This window comes from Rhinolophus hipposideros (assembly GCF_964194185.1).
Source record: "Rhinolophus hipposideros genome assembly, chromosome: 14".
NCBI classification, from domain to species: domain Eukaryota; kingdom Metazoa; phylum Chordata; class Mammalia; order Chiroptera; family Rhinolophidae; genus Rhinolophus; species Rhinolophus hipposideros.
The window spans coordinates 35,230,946-35,251,654 of NC_138060.1; the positions used below are offsets into that span (position 1 = coordinate 35,230,946).

The following is a 20,709-nucleotide window of genomic DNA, read 5'->3' on the forward strand; positions in this document are numbered from 1 at the left end:
CAAAAAAGCTCAACTTCTCTCTCTGCCCCATCTTGCATCTTTCCCTTCCTTTCCATAGGTGTTGACCTCAGGGGCACTCCCTAATAAACATCTTGCTTCTTAGAGTCTGCTTCCTAGAAAACCTGACCTGTAACACCTGTGGATCAAATGTGGGCGCCTGGGGAAGTAAACAAGCATGGATTACCTTGGGTCTGTTCAAGGGTTACCTTGGAGGAATGAAGAAATATCAGCAGAGAGGAAGCTTAAACTATCACTGGATTCCTTACAGCTGGGGAAGGAGTGACTAACAGCTGGGATTAGAGCTGTACTAGCCCAGGTCAGGAGAATTAAAGATTAAAGATTCCCAGTTATGAGAAGAGGGGTCTTTGAAGAATTATTTAAGAGAAAAACTAAGAGAAAAGGGGCTAGCTTTAACCGTTTCCCAAGTCCAAAGAGCACAACATCCAGCTCACAGCAGTGTCAAATAGAAGCCTTTCCAGCCGTCTCTCCCAGGGCTCTAGATTTGGAGAGATCAGCAGCCAGAGTTAGCAGGTAGAGGGGCAAGAACACAAGATAGGGTAAGAGAGAAGATGCCAACCCTACCCTTCCCCTAACTTTAAAGTCTAAAACAGTTTTCCCGTCTCTTTCCATTTTTCGTATCACCTAAACACTGCCATTCCCCCAAACACTGTAACACTCTATCCCTTTATTTTGTGAGATGCCCCCGTTTCTCTGATCCGCAGTCTCCAGTGTCCGTTATTCCAAGAAGTTAAAAAAATAAAAAACCCTCACCTCGTCTAAGGATTGTTCCTAGTGGTCTCAGGCTGTAAAGCCGAAAAGCTTTTTCTTGGCTGGCACAACGTCCTGCTGGTCATTCCAACACGTAGTGCGAGGCACACAGCAGGCGCTCAATGAATTCCTCCGATTTCCCAACTGCCTTCAGAGAGACTGGACAGAAACAGCAGCAGCGGCGGCAGAGCAACTGGGAGCCCAGGCCAGGGCTCACTGAGAGGCACGCACCAGCCGGGAAGCCCCGCGCGGGTAGAGGCAGCGGAGCCGAGCCCCGCGCGCGCTCGCAGGTAGAACAGCAGCGGTTCCGCGCGGCCGCCTCAAAGGTCCCGCTCCGCTCGCCCCGCCCTCCCCGTCCTGCCCCGCCCTCCCCGTCCTGCCCCGCCCTCCCCGTCCTGCCCCGCCCTCCCCGTCCTGCCCCGCCCTCCCCGTCCTGCCCCGCCCTCCCCGTCCTGCCCCGCCCTCCCCGTCCTGCCCCGCCCCCCGTCCTGCCCCGCCCCCGTCCTGCCCCGCCCCCCGTCCTGCCCCGCCCCCCGTCCTGCCCCGCCCCGTCTCGCTTGCCCCGCCCCGTACTGCTCACCGGGACCCGCCCCCTCGCTCCATCCCGCCGCGTCCCGGACCCGGGGTAGGGGCGGCTGTGGGCGCCATGGGGACCGCCTCGTCGCTCGTGAGTCCGGCGGGCGGGGAGGTAATCGAGGACACGTACGGGGCAGGCGGCGGAGAGGCCTGTGAGATCCCGGTGGAGGTGAAGCCCAAGGCCCGCCTGCTGCGTAGCTCGTTCCGCCGGGGCACGGGAGCGGCGGCCGCAGGGGCCGGGCCCGGGTCGCTGCCCCGCGGGGCCGGCGGCGGCGGGCTGCTGGGGGCCAGCTTCAAGTCCACCGGCTCGTCGGTGCCGGAGCTGGAGTACGCCGTGGCCGAGTACGAGCGGCTGAAGAAAGAGTACGAGATCTTCCGGGTCAGCAAGAACCAGGAGTTGCTGTCCATGGGCCGCCGCGAGGCCAAGCTGGACACGGAGAACAAGCGGCTGCGGGCCGAGCTGCAGGTAAATGCCAGCCCCGGCGCGCACCGAGGGTGGCCGCTACCCCGGGGAAACGGAGGCCCCGGGCGTCCCGCCGATGGTGTCGGAGCCGCCTGGCGACACTGCCACGCTGGACTCTGGATGCCTGACCCCGTCTCTCGTCCATGCTGTCTCCTCTCCAAACCAAATTTTGAAAGTTGAGCCGAAACTCTTTTTCATTCTAATTTGAGGGTACTTTCTCTAGGGATCTAAACTGATTCCTTACCTAACGCCGCCCCTGTTCTATTTCTGATTCATTCATTCGGACACCTTGCAGCAATTAGCCTGAAAGTACCCTGAAGCAGCAAATGCCAATCTCCAGGGACTCCAGGGAAGTAGGTTCACGCAGGGCACATACACACAAAACATTTTGGTGACATCTGTTGAAGCAACTGATCAAATTCTTCCTAGGAGTTTGCAACTCCCCACCTTCCTCAAATTTTAGATACCTCCAAGGTGGGACACATGTCTTGATTTCTTTGCGAAGTTCCATCCCTCTCATAGCTCTTGGGTTTTAATGATGCTAAAGTCAATTTTTCCAGAAACCCCTGATTTTCACCATCTTAACTGCTTGAGGTGTAGTCAAATTCCCTTAATCCATTTGGTTAATTTACTAAACAAAAAAAAAATATTGCTTGCCCTCCCTGTAGTAGATCTATCTTAACTCATTAAAATAAAGCAAAAGGTTGCTTTTCTGTGAGCAATGTTGTAAGACTCTGTGTCATTGGTTTTGGACCCCTCTGAGGGTTGTGGTTTGTTTCCTCTTTTTCTTTACTATGTAAGAGACTTCTGGACAGCCCACATGTTCCTGGGCTCATTGCAGTAGAACTGAATAAATACCTCAGCATGATTTTTCTAAAGGAAGAAGCCTTTTTCCTTCTAGACTAGGCATTCTTGTCAACCCTCCCCAGCCCCCCACTCCATTACTTGTTGTATTATTGGCACTGTCATCTGGGAAGACATACTTATCAGCAGTTCTATCTGTGGTCATAATCGTTTCCTACTGGGCAGTCTTAATGCACTTGCCTGTATAAAATGGACTTATGCATTTCAGATATCTGATTTAATGCGCCCAAGCCACTGTCCCGTGGACACTGCACATTGGAAATGACTGAGATGGGGGTAGAAAAGAAATCTGGACCAACCAGGGCAGAAGTACAGTAAAGGTTGACAAACGCCAGTCTCAGGTTCCTCCTGTTACCAATCCTGATTCCTTATGTAATCCTCTGGGTTCCTTTCTCACATATCTAGGCATTCAAAAAATTCTTCAGTATTTATTTAATCTAGTCAGTCAGACATTAACTGGAGGAGGCCTGTGGATAACAAGATGAGTAAGACATGGAAGCAAGGAGTGCACCGTGTCCCTGAATTAATGATCTTTCAAATTAAGCTTACAAATTGTAAGCTTAAAGCTGAGAGAAGTGTGGTGTAAGGAAGATTAAGAACTGGTACAGTAAAGAAAAAGTACTAATCTCCCTTTACTATAGTTCAAGCATTTTTGCATTTTCCTGTTGTATTTGAACAAAATGGCAATATGCAGTTCTTGATAACTGATAAAATAGTAAGTAAATTGTTAAAATTCAAAGGTATGTGATATGTATGTGGGATATTGCAAAATTTGGGAAGCATGCCATTTTTGTTAGAAATAACAAGGTAAATTATTCCAGGCACTTCAAAAAACTTACCAGAAGATACTTCGGGAAAAGGAAAGTGCTTTGGAAGCCAAATACCAAGCAATGGAGAGAGCAGCAACATTTGAACATGACAGAGATAAAGTTAAAAGGCAATTCAAGGTACTCCTTACATGTTCACCACCAAAGTGATGCGGACTAAAAACAGTATGTTTTCAAAGTTCATATAATGCTGTGATGAATAAATAGAAGTAAGTGATGTAGGAATCATCAAAGTTACAAGGAGTAGAGCACTTTTTACATTTTTGAGTTGAACCTGGTAAACTTGAGATAATTTCAAAGAAAAGGTATAAAAGTGAACGTTTTAATAAGAATTTTTAAAAATTGAGTGTTTCTATATGGGGGAAGGCATTTGGAAATATTTGGGAATGTTTTGTATGACGGGGCATTATTGGCAGTTAGTGAAAGGGTGACAGATTTGCTAAACCTTATGCAATTCACAAGACAGCCCCACAGACACTCATTCTGCCAGAATTCCAGAGGGTTCCAGATACATAACAGTGAAACAGAGGTACTCAGATTATTCATCCTACAAAAGAGGAGATCAAGGACTCAATGAATATTGGTTTTATGAATGAAAGATTTTTCCCTTAAAAGTTCGTGATACAACTTTTTTATTATAGAAAAAGTTTCAAAATTTAAATTCTTTCAAAGATTTTTAGGGAGACCAAGGAAAATGAAATTCAGGACTTATTGAGGGCCAAGCGAGAGTTGGAGAGCAAACTTCAAAGGCTACAGGCTCAGGGGATCCAAGTATTTGATCCTGGGGAGTCTGATTCAGACGACAACTGTACAGATGTTACTGGTAAATTTATTTCCTTTTTTACAATATTTCAAGCTTCCAGGATAGGTGTAATGATATTGTAGAGCACACTTTGAATTCTTTTCCTTATAAGTGATGGCTATTACAAATAGAGTTGTGCTTTCTCTCTTTCTCAGCAGTTATGACAGCTCTTTTCCAAGAAGTCCATGATGTTGTCAGGGGCTGAGGTTCCTTGTGTCTTGCTACTCTGCCAACCTTAACCCATAGCTTTTCTCTCTCTGGTCTAAGACAGCTCCTCCAGGTCCCACCATACATCTACATTTTAGCCAAGGGAAGAGGGGAAGGAATACATTCCTTTTCTTGAAAACAATCTGAAAGATACACTGATCACTCCTACTCAAATCCCATTGGCCGAACGACACCTAGAAAGATTGGACAGTGTAATAATCACTAGCAGGAAAGCCATGTATCCACCTAAAGTTTGGGATTCTGTTACTAAAGGAAGAAGGGTAAAATGGAAATTGGAAGACAATTAGTAGTCTCACATTATTTTTTCCACATAACAGTGTATTCTTTGCAACTATCAGAATGCCTGCATAATATTTCATAGAGTAGTTTCCAATGCCTTTTTGTGAACTACTCAAAAAGCTTTTATAATTAAACATATAAAATATGTTTATTTCTAGATATAAAATCATAGCATGGAATGGAATCATAAATGGAATCGTAGCATGAAAGGGTCCACCATATTCCAAGAAAATATGAATAAAGTGTGACTGATACTGGAAAAGATTCTATTTTAAGTGTGGTGGGAAAATGCGGTCACTCTCCCATTTATAAAAAAACCAATCATATTCTTACAAACTGATACATTTTGGAGTGAAATATGGCCACTGACAGTTCCCTCTTAATTTGCATTTTAATACCACTGCAATCTGACCAGCATCCTAGGACTTTTATTACTAACTTGTGAGAAATAAAATGAAATGGTTCTTATTGGCTTAAAATGGCGAAAATGCTTTTATGCCCCAACATTAATCCTAGTGGTTATTTTAGTATTGACATATGTTAAAATGTGTTTCAAAACTATTGTAATTGTCTTGGCAAGTTAATAAAAACAAGTTAATATTTTCTGTTAGGTCTTTCTTCATATTTTGATTTAGACATGAAGAAGGACTGCCTGAGAGGATATCACTCATTTGAGATTCAAAGACCTACGAATAATCATCTCAGTTTTGTCAGAGATTTAGCCCAACTACCATTTTACTTACAGTTAGTCAAGTATGGCATGTAGATAGTCTGGCAAATATAATTTATATAAAAAATCAGTAAGTTCCTAAGTACTTACTGATTCAGACATTAATTTTGTTGCTCTGGGAGATTAAAGAGGATGTACTCTTTGCATCCTTAGCTTACAGCCTAATGAATTACCAATATTAATTACTGATGTGTTAGCAAGAGTATTCCTTTGAAATTCTTTCCGTAAAATTTTGTATTGATACCTAAGCCATATAGTTAGAAATGTTTTTTAGAACTTTTGAGTGGGGATGTTTTTAACTTCTCTCTGTTATTTTAATTCCTTTGGTTATTGTATTCTTAATTTCTTTTCATCTTTCTCTTTTTAATTCCCTCGTTGAGATGACAAACAGAATTATGTTAACCTGCATCTTAGAACTGGCCAGAAGTTGATGGCAAAGTATTTCCAAAATCATTTAAGTTTGACTGTTGTATTATAATATTGTAGTATTTTTTTTAAGTTAGAAAACCTATTCAGTATACATGATAAGTTTTTGAACATTCAGTAATTTGGTTTTCACAAGATAAAATCTCTTGCTTTAACAGCTGCTGGAACCCAGTGTGAATATTGGACTGGCGGGGCCTTGGGAAGTGAGCCTTCCCTAGGGAGTATGATCCAGCTTCAGCAGTCGTTCAGGGGCCCTGAGTTCGCCCATAGCTCTATAGATGTGGAAGGACCCTTTGCAAATGTCAACAGAGGTAACACACGCCATTTGCCAATTACCTTGGCTAATGGTAGTGACTCTTCATATACTATGATCTTGTGCTGAGAGAACTACCGTCAGCAGAGCATGAGATTTGTATGCCTGTATCTTCCGTTATCCAACCATCATGTACTGGTGCTGTCACTGACCAGGGCTGATGAAGTTACATATTCACATCAGAATCACATGGTGCTCTCCAGCCAGACTGGCCAATCAGGTTCTAATAACTGAGCTTCTGGTCTGAATTCTTTTTAGGTGTTGTAGTTGAGCAATGCAAGTTTAGTGTAGACTAACTGAGAAACAAGAGTTTTTAATCTTTCCCTAAAGCATCTTTGATGGTGTTGGAGGTTAGAGCAGGTTGCAGAGTATAATACAAAACCTCAGTTATATAATATAGCGTTCTTAGTCAAAAGAATATTTTCATTATTTTTATATAATTTGGTGTACAAAACAGCTCTAAGATCTGTTCAGAATTTCGATACCAGATTACAGATCTGAGATTTTATAAGTAGTTCCACTGTTTTTTTTGAAACTATACAATTATTTATCTACTAGCAAAATGAAAATCATCTTTTAAATTATGCCTTTTGAATTAGCCAAATATGTCTAATGAAATGTTCATTCTCTCTAAATAGCATATGGTTACTTTTTGTTTTATGCCATTCTTGAACTTTCTTTTTGACTCAATATTATTTCAAGAATAATAGGTGGGTAAAACCGTAGGCCAGCCTAGGAATGTAGGCCCTCCTCAAGTAACTAACTGAACAGCCCATGTGGCGGAGTTCCGTGACATTTGACTGAAACCACTGGTACCCCAGCAAAGACCACTGGTGACATTGATTGCTCCAAAACCCAGAATAGTTTTACATTAGAGAGCTGATTGCCTTCTACTATGTCATTTTAGAATGTCAATATTAACAAGTGAGAAGATTCCAGTCTACGATGCCTGTAGTGTTTTTTTCAGACTTTCTAAAATTCATTTTGTCAAATGTTTTCTGGTAATTTTTTTCATGAACTTACGAGAAATTTTGTTTTCAGATGATTGGGATATTGCTGTAGCTAGTTTATTACAAGTCACTCCCTTGTTTTCACATTCCCTGTGGAGTAACACTGTCAGATGTTACCTCATTTATACAGATGAAACCCAACCTGAAATGGATCTTTTCCTGAAGGTAAGGATATTTATAAATTCAGTATTCACTGATTTAAAATACAAGTTGATATCGTGTCCTATTTTTGATGCTAATACATGTAAACCAAGTAGTTTATTACCTCCTAGTAATAAACCACCTACTGGATTATATATGTCTTAAAGAACAGGAAGCATTTTGGGCTTTTCTTAAGCGCCAGTATTATCAGTATTTTTAAATTAAGATCTTGGAACTTTGTGCTTTTGAATGCTTTATTTCACATTCTCCGCAATGTTTAAGACCCTAGTTAATAGTGCCTGCCTTAGTTAACATTTGACAGTTCTATCCTTGAATCTGTTTCAGGTTATAATAAAATTTAATCCCTGTTATGGTTTTTAATTTTTCAAGACAGCCATTGGGGTTAATCTGAGGCAGAGGTTAGCAAGCTGCAGCCTATGTTCCAAATCTGGCCAGCAGCCTGTTTTTGTATGACCCAGAGCTAAGATTGGCGTTTACATTTTCAAATGGTTGAAAGAAATGAAATGAAGAACAATATTGTGTGACGTGAAAATTATATGAAATTCAAATATTAGTGCTATAAATAAAGTTTTATGGGAACACAGCCACGCTCATTCATTTATGTATTGTCTGTGGCTACTTTGCACTACCACAGCAAAACAAATTGTGACAGAGACTAAATGGACCACAAAGACCTCTGCCAAAACAACCAAGTTGTTAAGCTATTATTAATTTGTGAAAATATTTGCCATCTGTCCCTTTATAAAAACGTTTGCTGACCACTGTCTGTTTGTTCTAACTGAATTATAAATAAATCTGAATGTCACATATTAAACCTGCTATGTTAACATCCTCTAGATTGTTGATTAATAAGTACATTTAGCTTTCCTTTTTGATGTGACTAAATTTTGGTACAAGGATAAGATATTTTGAAAACCAAAGCTTTTACTCACTAATTGAATATAAGTTATTCCCAAACACAGATTGAGGGAATTACTAATTTATTGCATAATAATGGTCATCATAACTTAATTTGTTGTAGACCAGCATATTATTTTATATCTATTTGTTTAGTGTTCTAATATATCATAGTGGACATTTTTTCCTGTACAGATAAATGGATTTATATTTTCACTCTTTATAACAATAAAATAAAAATCATTTGTAATAATAAAAATAAACAAATACCAAAGCAAGCAGCCTAATATTTTTCTCTCATTGTTTCAGGTTCTATTATGAAATAAATCATTTTCTGAGCTAGGAAACAGCCAATTTGCTAGGCTACTATTATTTTCGTTTTATAGAGAAACTTGCCTTTTCTCTTAAACATTATCTTTAAAATGTGATTATATATATTTTTAAATTTTAAATCAGAAAATATTCAACATAGCCTGTTCTAAGGCATACTTTTTTATTTTAAGTAGTATGAAACTGACTAGATATTTTAATTAAATAAACTGTGCCTTTATGTTTTAATTTGTTTTTAGGACTATTCACCTAAACTTAAAAGAATGTGTGAGACAATGGGATATTTTTTCCATGCTGTATATTTTCCAATAGATACTGAAAACCAATACCTCACTGTAAGAAAATGGGAAATTGAGAAGAGCTCATTAGTTATCTTATTCATTCATTTAACTTTACCAAGGTAAGCTGAAAATTCTGTAATTTACTATAGGAGTGAAGCTTGTACCTTTTCCATTTATTTGCAAAGTCTCATGAGTCTGATCCATTATTTTGAGTCATATTTAACAGTATTTTTGAGCATTTTTTAATATTAGATTTAAAAAAATTAAGTTCTGTATATGCTTTAAATTTTAATTTAATGCACAATTTATTGTACCTACTTTCATTGTCTGCTAATGAACATGTTATATTTTAACACTAAGCTGGAGCAGAGCTGTAAAAACATCCATTTTTGGAAAGCTTCACTTGTTCTGCAGCTGGGCCTTTTCTGGCCACTTGTCATTGCAGTGAGCCCCCATTATTGACCCTTAAGTTGATTGACTAACTGCTGCCACCATGCAATGTAGTAAAAGAAATACTGATTTCCAATCTAGGCTTTTGTTGGAAGACTGTGAAGAAGCTTTTCTGAAAAACCCTGAAGGCAAACCACGATTAATTTATCATCGTTTGGAGGATGGGAAAGTCAGTTCCGACTCCGTCCAACAATTGATTGATCAAGTTTCTAACCTGAACAAGACCAACAAAGCCAAGGTAAAATTCATAGGATTCTTTAAGAACATGCCTGACAGAGAATATCCTTGTTAGTGCAAAGACCGTGAGGTGGGAGTGAGTCTGGCTGTTTGGGGAGAAGAAGGAAGCCAGTGTGAGCAGAGTGAATGAGGGGAGGTAAGCGGGAGCTGATTGTGTACAACCTTAGAGACCATTTTGAGGCCGTAGTTTTTGTTTTGTTTTGTTTTGTTTTACTTCAATTGAGATGGGAAGTCATTGGAGGACTTGAAGCAGAAAAAGAAATGTTATTCTGAGAAGGATCTCTTAGACTGCTGGGTTGAGAATTGACTGTTTTGGAGGGTATCGGGGTATGGAAGAGTTGCAGTCGTCCAGGTGAGAAATACATCACCTGGCTTAGACCAGGTGATGCAGAGGAAATGATAAGAATGGCAGGATTCTGGATAAATTTTGGTAGTAGAGCCTACTGATTTCCTAACAGATTAGTTGTAGACTAGGAGAGAAAGAGAGGGATAAGTAGCAGTATAGAACTAAAAAATATGACCCGTGAGTGGACAACGAAGGTTGTTTTCTGTGCTTTTTTTTCTTTTTTTGTTTTTTCTTTTTTATCTATTGTTGACCAAGGATTAGTGTAAGAAAAGAGCCTTTTTATAGTAATCTTTCCTAAGAGTACTGGGAAAAGTAAAAAACTGACGATGAGTGGAAAAAAGAGATTTGATCATCCCTAGATTCATGGTGAGATATATTTTAGAATGGAGATACAGGCTTTGCATGACTACACACTGAGATAACTTGGTAAATGTTTATTAACTTGGTAATGTTAAGAATACAATAGAAAACAACTCCAGAATTTTTTTGAAAGTTTTTATTTTTCTGTGCCCAGCCAGAAAATAAGATCACATGTGAATATGAGCATTTTTCTTTACACCATTTAGTGTTGAAAAGATAGGTTGAGACCAGCATAACATACTGAAAAGCTTAAGCCAAAAAAGTGCATTTTTATTATAGTTACTCTCCAGAGCCATTTTATTCTTTCTTTTAACTTTTTTATTATCAGCTTAGTTCACTAGGTCCCATGAGACAAGATATTAATTCATCTTTCTTATCTCTATTCTATTTATTCTAAAAATATTGCTTTTAAACATTAGTACACTAGAAGAATGAATTTATTTTATAAAAGTAGGATTAAAATACGATTCCTATACCATGATTATAAGTGTAAATGTAGGCTAAACTTCCAAGCCAGTTCACTTGATATGCTTTCTAAACCATTTCCTTATTCTAATCTTAAAATAATAATCATTTATTATTAATACACATGTTCTTTACAGATAGGACATTCTTTCATCAAGTACAAAAGACTACTGTTTTACATAGCCAAATACCATTTTGCATTTTTGTTTTGTAGAATTATAGCTTTACTGGCATAAGAATTGATTTTGATGTATGTTTTGAGGGTTATATGTATTGAGTGGGACGGAAATACGTAAGATAAAATTTGGACACATAAGCAAAAAAATGTGCTTTTTGTTTTATTGCAACATTGTTCACACTAAATCCCTTGTGTGACCCTAGACAAGTTACTTGCCTCAATTTCCTCTTGTGTAAAATGCAGGTAATCATAGTGTTCCCCTCATAGGGCTGTTCTAAAGACAAATGAGCTACTACATGGAAAGTACTTAGAACAGTTCATGACACGTAAGCACTATAAAAGTGTTTGCCGCCACCACCACCACCTCCTCTTGTTATTATTGGTTTTTTTCTTGTTGTTGTTAAACTTCTTTTTTCTCCCAGATCATTGATCACTCAGGAGATCCCGCAGAAGGAGTATATAAAACTTATATTTATGTGGAAAAGATTATTAAACAGGTAAATATGCATTCCCTGTATGATTTTATCTAAAATATTTAAGACTGTTTTCCATGAAATTGGATTTTCCAGAGAAAATCACTTGTTTGTTTTCTGAAAATAATACCCAGTGTCACTGTTCCGTTGGGAGTTCATCCTGTGATATCATTGTGGTATTACTAATGCCATGTATCTTTATCTCTCATCTGTCTCTCAAAGCTATTTGATGCTTCAATACCTGTTAAGAGTAAACTGGATTGCGGAAGTGCTAGTTAAAAAGTATTTGAGGGAAAATGTCCATTGTATTCAATAGGGAGTCTCCTCAGATTCTGGTGCACCTTGAATTTTTGTATATTAAAAAAAATCCTTTTCATTTTCCACAGCATTATTCCTAACAGCAGAGAGGGGTGAACACACACCTTTAGGGGTCTGTGGTCACAGATCATAGAGGTGTCTGGAGCTAAAAGTTTCCATGATGTCTCAAGTATTATCTTGAACAGTTATGTGAGTTACATAATCTGCTTGACATTATACCTGTGTACATTTTTAATATAGAAAATCATTTAAAATCATATATCAGCAAACAATGCCAGTAATGATAATAAAAAGAAAAATAACCTCCATTTTCAAATAAAATGGGCACAAGAGGAAGATGTATCATGTGTAGCCTGTGGTTGCCCGTATCTGCTGACATCTCCCCCAGGGTACTGCAGACCCTACTTGAGAAATAAGGGATTAGATTACTTTTTAAAATTTAACTTGCATTATAAGGACGGAGATTTGTTATCAGAGAAAAAGAGTGAGCCCCAAAGCATAATATGACTTCTGGCAACACATTCTGTATTGTTCTTTAGTATAAAGATTGACATTATCAATTTTGATTTTCTCAACAACCTTATAAACTTTAAGACCAAGATAAATGAAATGAATTGAGCAGAATAAATCACAGCAAGTGAAAAATGGATATATTTACTATCTTTACCACTTGAAGGATAATGTATTTTCAGTGATATAGTATGAAGACTAGTTATTACAGCAGAGATATTTGATATCAAGAACCCCATCTTAGTAATTACATTCTTTAAAAAATGTAAGCAGCATATTTCTTAGACATTTGCACATTCGTTAACATTATTCACCAGCCAGATATAACCAAAGATATTGTGTAACATTTTTCAGAAAACAGATCCCATGGGAGTCAAATACCCCTCTAACTTTATTTTTAATAAAAGAGAGAGGTCTTTGTTTTTATTAATATTTCTTTAGTTTTTTCTTTATTTTTAAGCTAGCGCTTATTTTTATGGTTATAAATGTATTTTTCTGGGTGTTGTACATGGGTCCTGGTTTTGGACTTGCCCTCCTCAAAGGTGAAGCTCACCTTAGGCCTGTGTGTTAACGCTGCTACGAGATCTTTGCATTCTTCATTCATTTTCATGTGCTTGCTCTTGTGTTCAGGACATTTTAGGCTTTGAAACCACAGACCTGGAGAGTAAGGATTTGGGCAGCGAAGATTCTATTCCAGAAGAAGATGACTTCGGTGATGTTCTCTGGGACATACATGATGAACAAGAGCAAATGGAAGCTTTTCAACAGGCTTCAAATTCAGCCCATGAGTTGGGATTCGAGAAAGTAAGCGTTTGGAGTATTGTTCCAACAAAGATCAGCCGCCACTTAAAGGCTGTATTATGATTGTGTTTTCACCTAAATATAGTCAAGGTTAATATTTGTGTTAGTGCCTGTTCTCGTGGCTTGATTATCGTGTTGGGACATGTGCTTAGGTATGTATGTATTATTTGAAAGATATGTGAGAATCAGATATCCTTATGAACATCAAACCTTTTTAGTTACAGGTTAGGATTTATCCACCGTGTGTTCGTTATGCTACCATCTGAAATTCACCAGACGAAGATTAGTATATCTAGGAAATTTAATAAAAATAGTAAAGCTATCCTTCCAATTTTCAGAGGAATCAACATATCAAACATTCAGGAAACAAAGCACAGTAGTTAATTCAATAGGCAGATCACTCCTTCAGCATCCTTAAATATCTAAAAGAAAAAAACAGAATTTGAAATGTACAAAGAATCTTGTGTCCAAGTTCAAAAAATTTGGAGTGCTTTTTAAAATTAACGTAAGATAATACTTTAAAGAATATTACTGTGGCTGTCGCTAACAGCTGTATTTTTATAAGACTTTTATAACTGAGACTATATATTATATTTATGTTGTGTTTTCACCATTTCCTGACTATGGATTTGACTTTCTTTTCTGTAAAATGAGAATAACTAGTACCTACCTCACATGGTTGTTGGGTGGATTAAACCAGATAATGCATGTAAAGCACCTGGCACATGATAAATGTTAAACCATTATTATTTTATAAGGGAGATATTGTTACCGTTATTTTATAAATGAAGAACCTAAGGTTCGGGTTAGGTTTGCCTAAGAGCACACAGAAAATAGGTTGCAGACTGGGATTTGAATCAAGGTCTTCTGGCACCAAATCCTGTTTTCTGATATAGGAAGGGTCTTAATTTGGGAACAATGGGTCTATAAATGGGCTTTATGTGGGACCATGAACTAAATTGTTTGGATTTGCAAGGTCATAAAGCAGTAAAGCCTTTGTTTCTTTAGAAGCATCATTGCTATCAGTATTATTTGAGTTCCTGGAGAAGTATTCTGTATTCAGATTTGACAAACAGAAAAATTGATTGAAAAACTATATCACATAATCATTTATTGTAGTTGCTGGAAATTTCTTCTACCCTAAAGCCAGCCACAAACTACTTAATACAAATTATTTTAATTCAGCTGTCATTTGGACCACTGGTACACTTAGTAAACATCTCAACCCCAAGATAGCTTTGGAATCTCCTTAGTAAGTACTGAGATATTTTGGTTTTCTGAACGTGTCTTTTTCAGCTTTGAACCAGTTTTTAGCGTCTGGCGAAAGCCTGGGAAACATGGTTCTTGGACTTTGCCTAGAGCTCCCTCAATTTCAGAAAGATCTCAGGTGGCCTGTCCTAACCTGATTCTCTGCAGCAGGTTGGGAGACTCCAAGGCCTTAGACCAAAGCTGCTATTGTTTGGATCTATTCTCTTGAATCCCAGGAGGTGGGATTCCAGGACAGGTTTTTGGACAAGGAGATCGAGGTGCCTGTGGGTACCCTCAAGGCCTTCTGTGGTAATTCCTGTGGTTTGGGGCCGCAAGGTTAGTGGCCTCCTTGCAGCATTCTGCAAAACACCTGAATGTTGTAAAACCCTGTGGGACTATTAAGTGTTATCCCTCATTCATCATTTACGGCTATACTATGTGTAGAAGAAATTGGGGCCCATTTGCAGTTCACTTCTTTGGGCATATTTAACCAGCCATAAAAATAAGCCATTATGAGAGTGCTGTTGACTAAAAACATATTTAATTTCCTCATTCTGCTTTTCTCCAGTGATTTCAGAGGATAATCAGAAGTTGATTGTGTTTAGTATTCTAAGATGCCTGTGCTTCCTCTCAGTTTAAATTTGTTTTTGTTTCTAGTATTACCAGCGCCTTAATGACCTAGTGGCGGCACCGGCACCGATTCCACCCCTCCTGGTGTCTGGAGGACCAGGTTCTGGAAAGTCCCTTCTTTTATCAAAATGGTATGATGCAGTGCAATGGAATTGTTACCGTTGTGACATTTGAATTGCTAAATCCATTCAACAAAGTGTAGTATTGCATGTCTACCTTCCTGCATAATCTGTACTAAAAATTAAAAAAGCAAAATGGAATGAAAAATAGATTCATGCCCTGAACTGTATACAATTGGGATGTTAGAGAGAAGATACAGTATAAGAAAGGAATAGGAAATGTGCGTGTTTGTGATTGTGTACGTGAATTATGTAGGTCAGAGCTGCGGGGCTGCTTTGTAAGGGAGTGGTCAGTGGGATATGCAATCAGGTGATTCTAGAGAGGATGTGCCTTCTTCATTTTCAATTACTAGCTTCCTCTTAAGAGTTTTAAATATTTGAAACAAGACAAAGACTAGAGTGAAATAAGTCGTAAAGAGTATCAAAATAAAGAATAACCTTTATTATGAATGCAAACTAGTCCTTCAAATTATGGACTAAGGTTCATATAAGCTAATAAATTCTTTTAGTTTCATTTCAGTTCATCAATTTAAAAATAAGTCTGAAGAATATTTTATTTCATTCATAATTATTATTTACATTGAAGAATTAGTATATGTTGTTTCTTTCTATTAGTATATGTTGTTTCTTTCTATTCAGTTATGTTGGAAAGTACTGTTTTTATACTTAATAAAGAAAGTTATTTTTCCTCTAGTATGTTTGTAATTAGAGGTTAATGCTCATTTTACTAATTCTTTAAACTCAAATGTACTATTTTGGTTTGCATTAGTTAATATCGGTTTGTAATTAAAATACATCTATAGTTTTTTTAAGTTTATTTAAAAGGGTCTAAGAGTGGAGTAAAAATGGGAATGTCCTGTATTTATTCAAAATTGGCCATGTGATTGTTGACAGTAGCATGTAGGGCTGAATGCACTGTGAATTCCTTTTTGTTGACAGTCAAGGAGCTTTATCAGTCTTGTAAAAGGTCTTTTTCTTTCAGGATTCAGTTACAACAGAAGAATTCCCCTAACACATTAATTCTTTCTCATTTTGTGGGGAGGCCCATGTCAACCAGCTCAGAGTCTTCCTTGATTATTAAACGACTTACTCTAAAGGTATAGTAGGCGATCTTTTTGGATTATCAGAATTTTTATTTAGATTCAGAAGTTGTTAGGGCTACGTACCTGATGATACACCAGTTTTCAATATTACCCATTTGTTTTGGTTTTGCATAGGGTTAAAAAATATTCATGCAGTTGGGTCCTCTCGGTGACTCAATTTTGGTTTAAAATGCAGAGATAGAAATATTTCTCACCAGCTGTGGTCAAGTGTAACTACTTTAAATTGCCTGTGTTCTCATCTTGTAGCTGATGCAGCACTCTTGGTCAGTATCTGCTCTGACTCTGGATCCTGCTAAGCTGTTAGAAGAATTTCCACGTTGGCTAGAAAAACTCTCTGCCCGTCATCAAGGAAGCCTCATCATCATTATTGATTCTATAGATCAAGTTCAGGTACTGTTTTCACTTTGTTACCTACTGATACATTCAGAAAGAGACAAATATATCAGGAAGAATTATATCAGGCATTTAATTTATATGTTTATTTCTGCTTAATTCCTAGGGAGGAAGCATGTGGATAAAAAAATAAACTATGCCAATAGACACTAGTATCTTATTGGGAAAGACCAACTGAATTTTCCCAGTTAACAAAGATTGTTCATTTTGACTTATTTTTAGAGCCTGGACACTTCCTTAAGTGTCCAGAATTCAGATCAGCAGCAATAGTCTTTTGCCACTTGTTCTTTTAATATTCTGAGCTAAATCATCCAAAAATAAGCTTTTACCCTTAATAGTAATGAGAAACAATGAGAATTTTCATTGTACTTGGGGAGATACTATTGGGTTGTTTTTGAAATATTTTGAATTAATAGATTGAATTTTGTTTTTATATTTTTAAGCAAGTTGAAAAACACATGAAATGGCTGATAGATCCACTGCCAGTGAATGTAAGAGTAATTGTTTCTGTGAATGTAGAAACATGCCCTCCAGCATGGAGGTACGATGCTAACTTTAGTTCTTTCAGATTACATAGAATGTTTTAAATACAGACAAGGAAAGGTTTTTGATATGTGTTTGTGTTTTTCATATTTTTTACAAAAGTGGCAGTGAGGATGGGGAGGGGGGACAAAATCAGGAAAAAGGTGCAGTCTATAAGATTTTGTGGGAGGTTCAATTTGGGCCGTGAGGGAAGTAAAGGCGGGGATGACTCCAAGTATCTGAGTTGAGATATTAAGTAAATGGTGGATCCCTGAACTAAATGGGAAGCACAAAGGATGGTTTGTTTTCAGAGATGGTTAGTTTGAGTTGTCAGTTATAACTCTGAGTAGTGGTGTCTCGTAGGCAGTTAAATTTATGGTTGAAGAATATAGGGAAAGGGCTACAGTAGGAGTAATAGACCAGACATCTATTATCCTGAAATGCAAGCTCATTTAACAGTTCTCAAAAAAGGGACGTAATGGCTGAATTCTGTGAGGCTGTGTTTCTCAACCTATTTTTGCCCTCCAAAAAGCTTTTTAAATAATTTTCTTGCTAATCACCTCCCCACCAAGAAATGTAATACCACACATATATCAGTTCATGCATATAAGTACATATGTGTATATTTGTGCTTAATACATAAAAAGAATGAGATTTTTTACACACACACACACACACACACACACACACCAACAAACACCATACCACCGAGAATGCATATTGCAGGGTGATTAAATTTCAATTGGATTAAAAGTAATTTGTGGACAAAGACTGTCTTGTATTATTCCTCATAGGCTCTAATACCTATGTTTAGTTTTACTGATAGTATAAAACAGAACTAGAAATGTTACCACTTCACTATCTAAAGTATATTCTGTTTATTTTATAACAGCATTTGTTATGATTCATTGCTGTATCATTAACTGAAAGTAATGATACACATGTTAGAATGAATGACATAATGCTACTTAATAGGATTACCAGAGATTAGTTTTGCTGATTTTATAAAAGTAGTATAAAAAATTAATTCTTACAATGGAGTTTTACCTGGGTTGTGGGTAGATTACAGCTTTCGTGGTATTATTAGAAGAGAATTTCATTTTTCTTTTCTTTAAATGAAAGGTTATGGCCTACACTTCATCTTGATCCTTTAAATCCGAAAGATGCAAAATCTATTATAATTGCAGAATGCCACTCTGTAGACATTAAATTGAATAAAGAGCAGGTAAGTATTTTCAGTTGTGCTACTATTTTATACGCTATCAGCTTTCCTATAAAAAACCTTATATGAGACTTAAAGTTCAATATAGGAGATCTCTGTGGTTATAAGGAAAATTGGAGTTCAGTAATTGTTAACTGCATTTGGTTTACTAATAACAAATATAGAAGAAGCAATAAAAAAGATTTTGGTCTTAAGGTTTACTATACTATAGTGCATCAAGCAGGTATTTAAAAGCAAAACAGTATTTGCATGTTCACCTTACCTGCAGCCCACCCTCACCTGGCAGTAATGCTGCTGATGAGATGGCAGGAACCGTGTCATTTCTGCGGGGATACTTGATGGCTCGGTAGTAAAGACTGCTTAATTCCAGGGTGGTTTTGTAATTTTGTTTTGTTTTTTGGTAACTGATGCAGGAGAAGAAGCTAGAACGACACTGTCGTTCTGCTACAACCTGTAACGCCCTTTATGTCACCCTTTTTGGCAAAATGATTGCACGGTAAGTGGTGGTTATTTTTCATAATCTTCTGCATGTTTTGTGTTTGTTGCAGACTGCTTCCTCACCATGTGAAATGGAGAACTGATCATTATGACAAGCTCTTGAGCCACTCAGATTCTGTTTGTTCTAACAGTGATACTAACATCCTATGAGAACATGACTTATGACTGACAATTGATAGCCTATGAAGTATCAGAATTTGTCCAATGTATTTGTGTAATTTTCATCATCCTTACTTTTACCCTACTGGGGTTGCAAAACAAGGCCATCTTTGCCCTCATTTGGGGCCCACCTGTAAGTGCTCAGTGTCACCTGCCTGAAGCCCCTAGCATTGGGAAAGTGAGGAGTCAACTGATGCCTAAAAATGTTATTTCCAGTGTCCCTGAATATCAGTAGGTAGGTATGTAGGTAGGAATTTTCAGTTGTCTCTGGTCTCAAATCCTGATAAATCTTTCATCTTAAAATAGATTCTTAAAAAAAAAAAATAAAAAAAAAAAGATTCTTCTCTTTTAGATATCCATTAGTAGTTTGCTTTTAGATAAGCATTAGAAAGTTTTACTACTTCTATCTCTTCTTCAGTACTGCCTCAGCCCACTTTGTCTGTTCGAACCCAGAGGTAAAAAAGATTAATATATTTTTTGGTATTCATCACAATAGGTAGTAATCCTAGCACAACTCATATCCTAGACACTGAATCTAGTACTCTTGTCTCTTAACTCCACAGTCACATCTTAAGCATCAAATTTGACATGGGAAAAATCTCCTAAAACTTTGAATTGCCTGCGATATTCCCACTATTTTTTCTCCCTGTTCCCTGGTTTGTGCAGCGAATCTGGCCCCTGGGAACCTCAGTAGGTTGCATAAGTATGAGTCAAGAGTGAGTCACTTTCTGTACATTTCATAATGTTTATTGAAATTATCTATGTAAGAAGGACTATAGACCATTTTTTTTGGTTTTGTTTTTTTCCTCTTCTTTAACATATCTTTATATTTTAAAAAGAAACTACTGGTAAATATTGTGTAATATTTTAAAACAAACTCCCCTATTTATTGATTTTTTTTAGACTGATATTTTCCAAATTGTCTCTTAAAAAAGTTTAATTTGCATGGCTAACTGACTAATACTATTTGTTTCTAATTATTTTCGTGCGTCTTGTATATAGTTGGCATGCTTCTAGATGACAAGAACTATGTCTTACCCATTTTCATGTTCTATAATATAACATGTAGTAATTGTTTGACATGTAGTAAGTCCCAACATTTATTTATTGAATTTAATTAAATGGTACACTAAAATAAACTTGATGACTCTAGCAGCCCCATTAAACTACCATTTCCCTGTATCATGGTTTATTAAATTATTATCAATTGCAGTATAAAATGTGGAGTTAGTTTTTAATCTGTCCCAAATTTTTCACAGATGTTGGCAGTCTGTTACAAATTAAATCTGTTCTCAATTCTAACAGTGCTGGGAGAGCAGGCAATTTAGATAAAATCCTTCATCAGTGTTTCCAGTGTCAAGATACTGTTTCTTTATATAGACTTGTTCTGCAGTCTATCCAGGAGTCCATGGCAAATGATACGGATAAAGAGCTAATGAAACAGGTAAAGTGTAATAAATTTATAAAATGATGCCTATCTTCCCTTATTTGTATTTGTGTGTTGTAATTGAAGTAAAGAGCAAATTTTTGTAAATTTGTGCTTAAATATATTTCAAGCTATAGGAATGTGTGCTACCATAGTGTGCTTGTGGCCAGAAGTGATACCTCAGAAAATTTGCGTTTTCCTCCTTATCACTGAGATTGTTCATCTTTTCATGTTTATTGGCTATTCTTGTTTTTTCTTCTGTGAATTCCTTGTTCAAGTCCTTTAAACATTTTTT

General features: G+C 37.4%; 1 protein-coding gene across 3 annotated transcripts in view; it reads left to right on the plus strand.

The window, feature by feature from the left end:
- Positions 1-1,414: 1,414 nt before the first annotated feature.
- Positions 1,415-20,709, plus strand: part of NPHP3 (nephrocystin 3) — a gene marked incomplete at its 5' end in the record, with an annotated part of 34,066 nt that continues 14,771 nt past the window's right edge. For 2 of the 3 annotated variants that reach the window (XM_081071996.1, XM_081071997.1), the window contains 16 exons: positions 1,415-1,810; positions 3,493-3,618; positions 4,171-4,321; positions 6,122-6,274; positions 7,318-7,451; positions 8,915-9,075; positions 9,488-9,644; positions 11,415-11,489; positions 12,924-13,097; positions 15,000-15,103; positions 16,074-16,188; positions 16,441-16,584; positions 17,031-17,128; positions 18,232-18,334; positions 18,745-18,827; positions 20,294-20,432. In XM_081071996.1, coding sequence (XP_080928122.1) covers positions 1,415-1,810; positions 3,493-3,618; positions 4,171-4,321; positions 6,122-6,274; positions 7,318-7,451; positions 8,915-9,075; positions 9,488-9,644; positions 11,415-11,489; positions 12,924-13,097; positions 15,000-15,103; positions 16,074-16,188; positions 16,441-16,584; positions 17,031-17,128; positions 18,232-18,334; positions 18,745-18,827; positions 20,294-20,432 — 2,313 coding nt within the window. The remainder of the gene's footprint in view (positions 1,811-3,492; positions 3,619-4,170; positions 4,322-6,121; positions 6,275-7,317; positions 7,452-8,914; positions 9,076-9,487; positions 9,645-11,414; positions 11,490-12,923; positions 13,098-14,999; positions 15,104-16,073; positions 16,189-16,440; positions 16,585-17,030; positions 17,129-18,231; positions 18,335-18,744; positions 18,828-20,293; positions 20,433-20,709) is intronic. The other variant, XR_013994869.1, reaches the window with a different exon arrangement.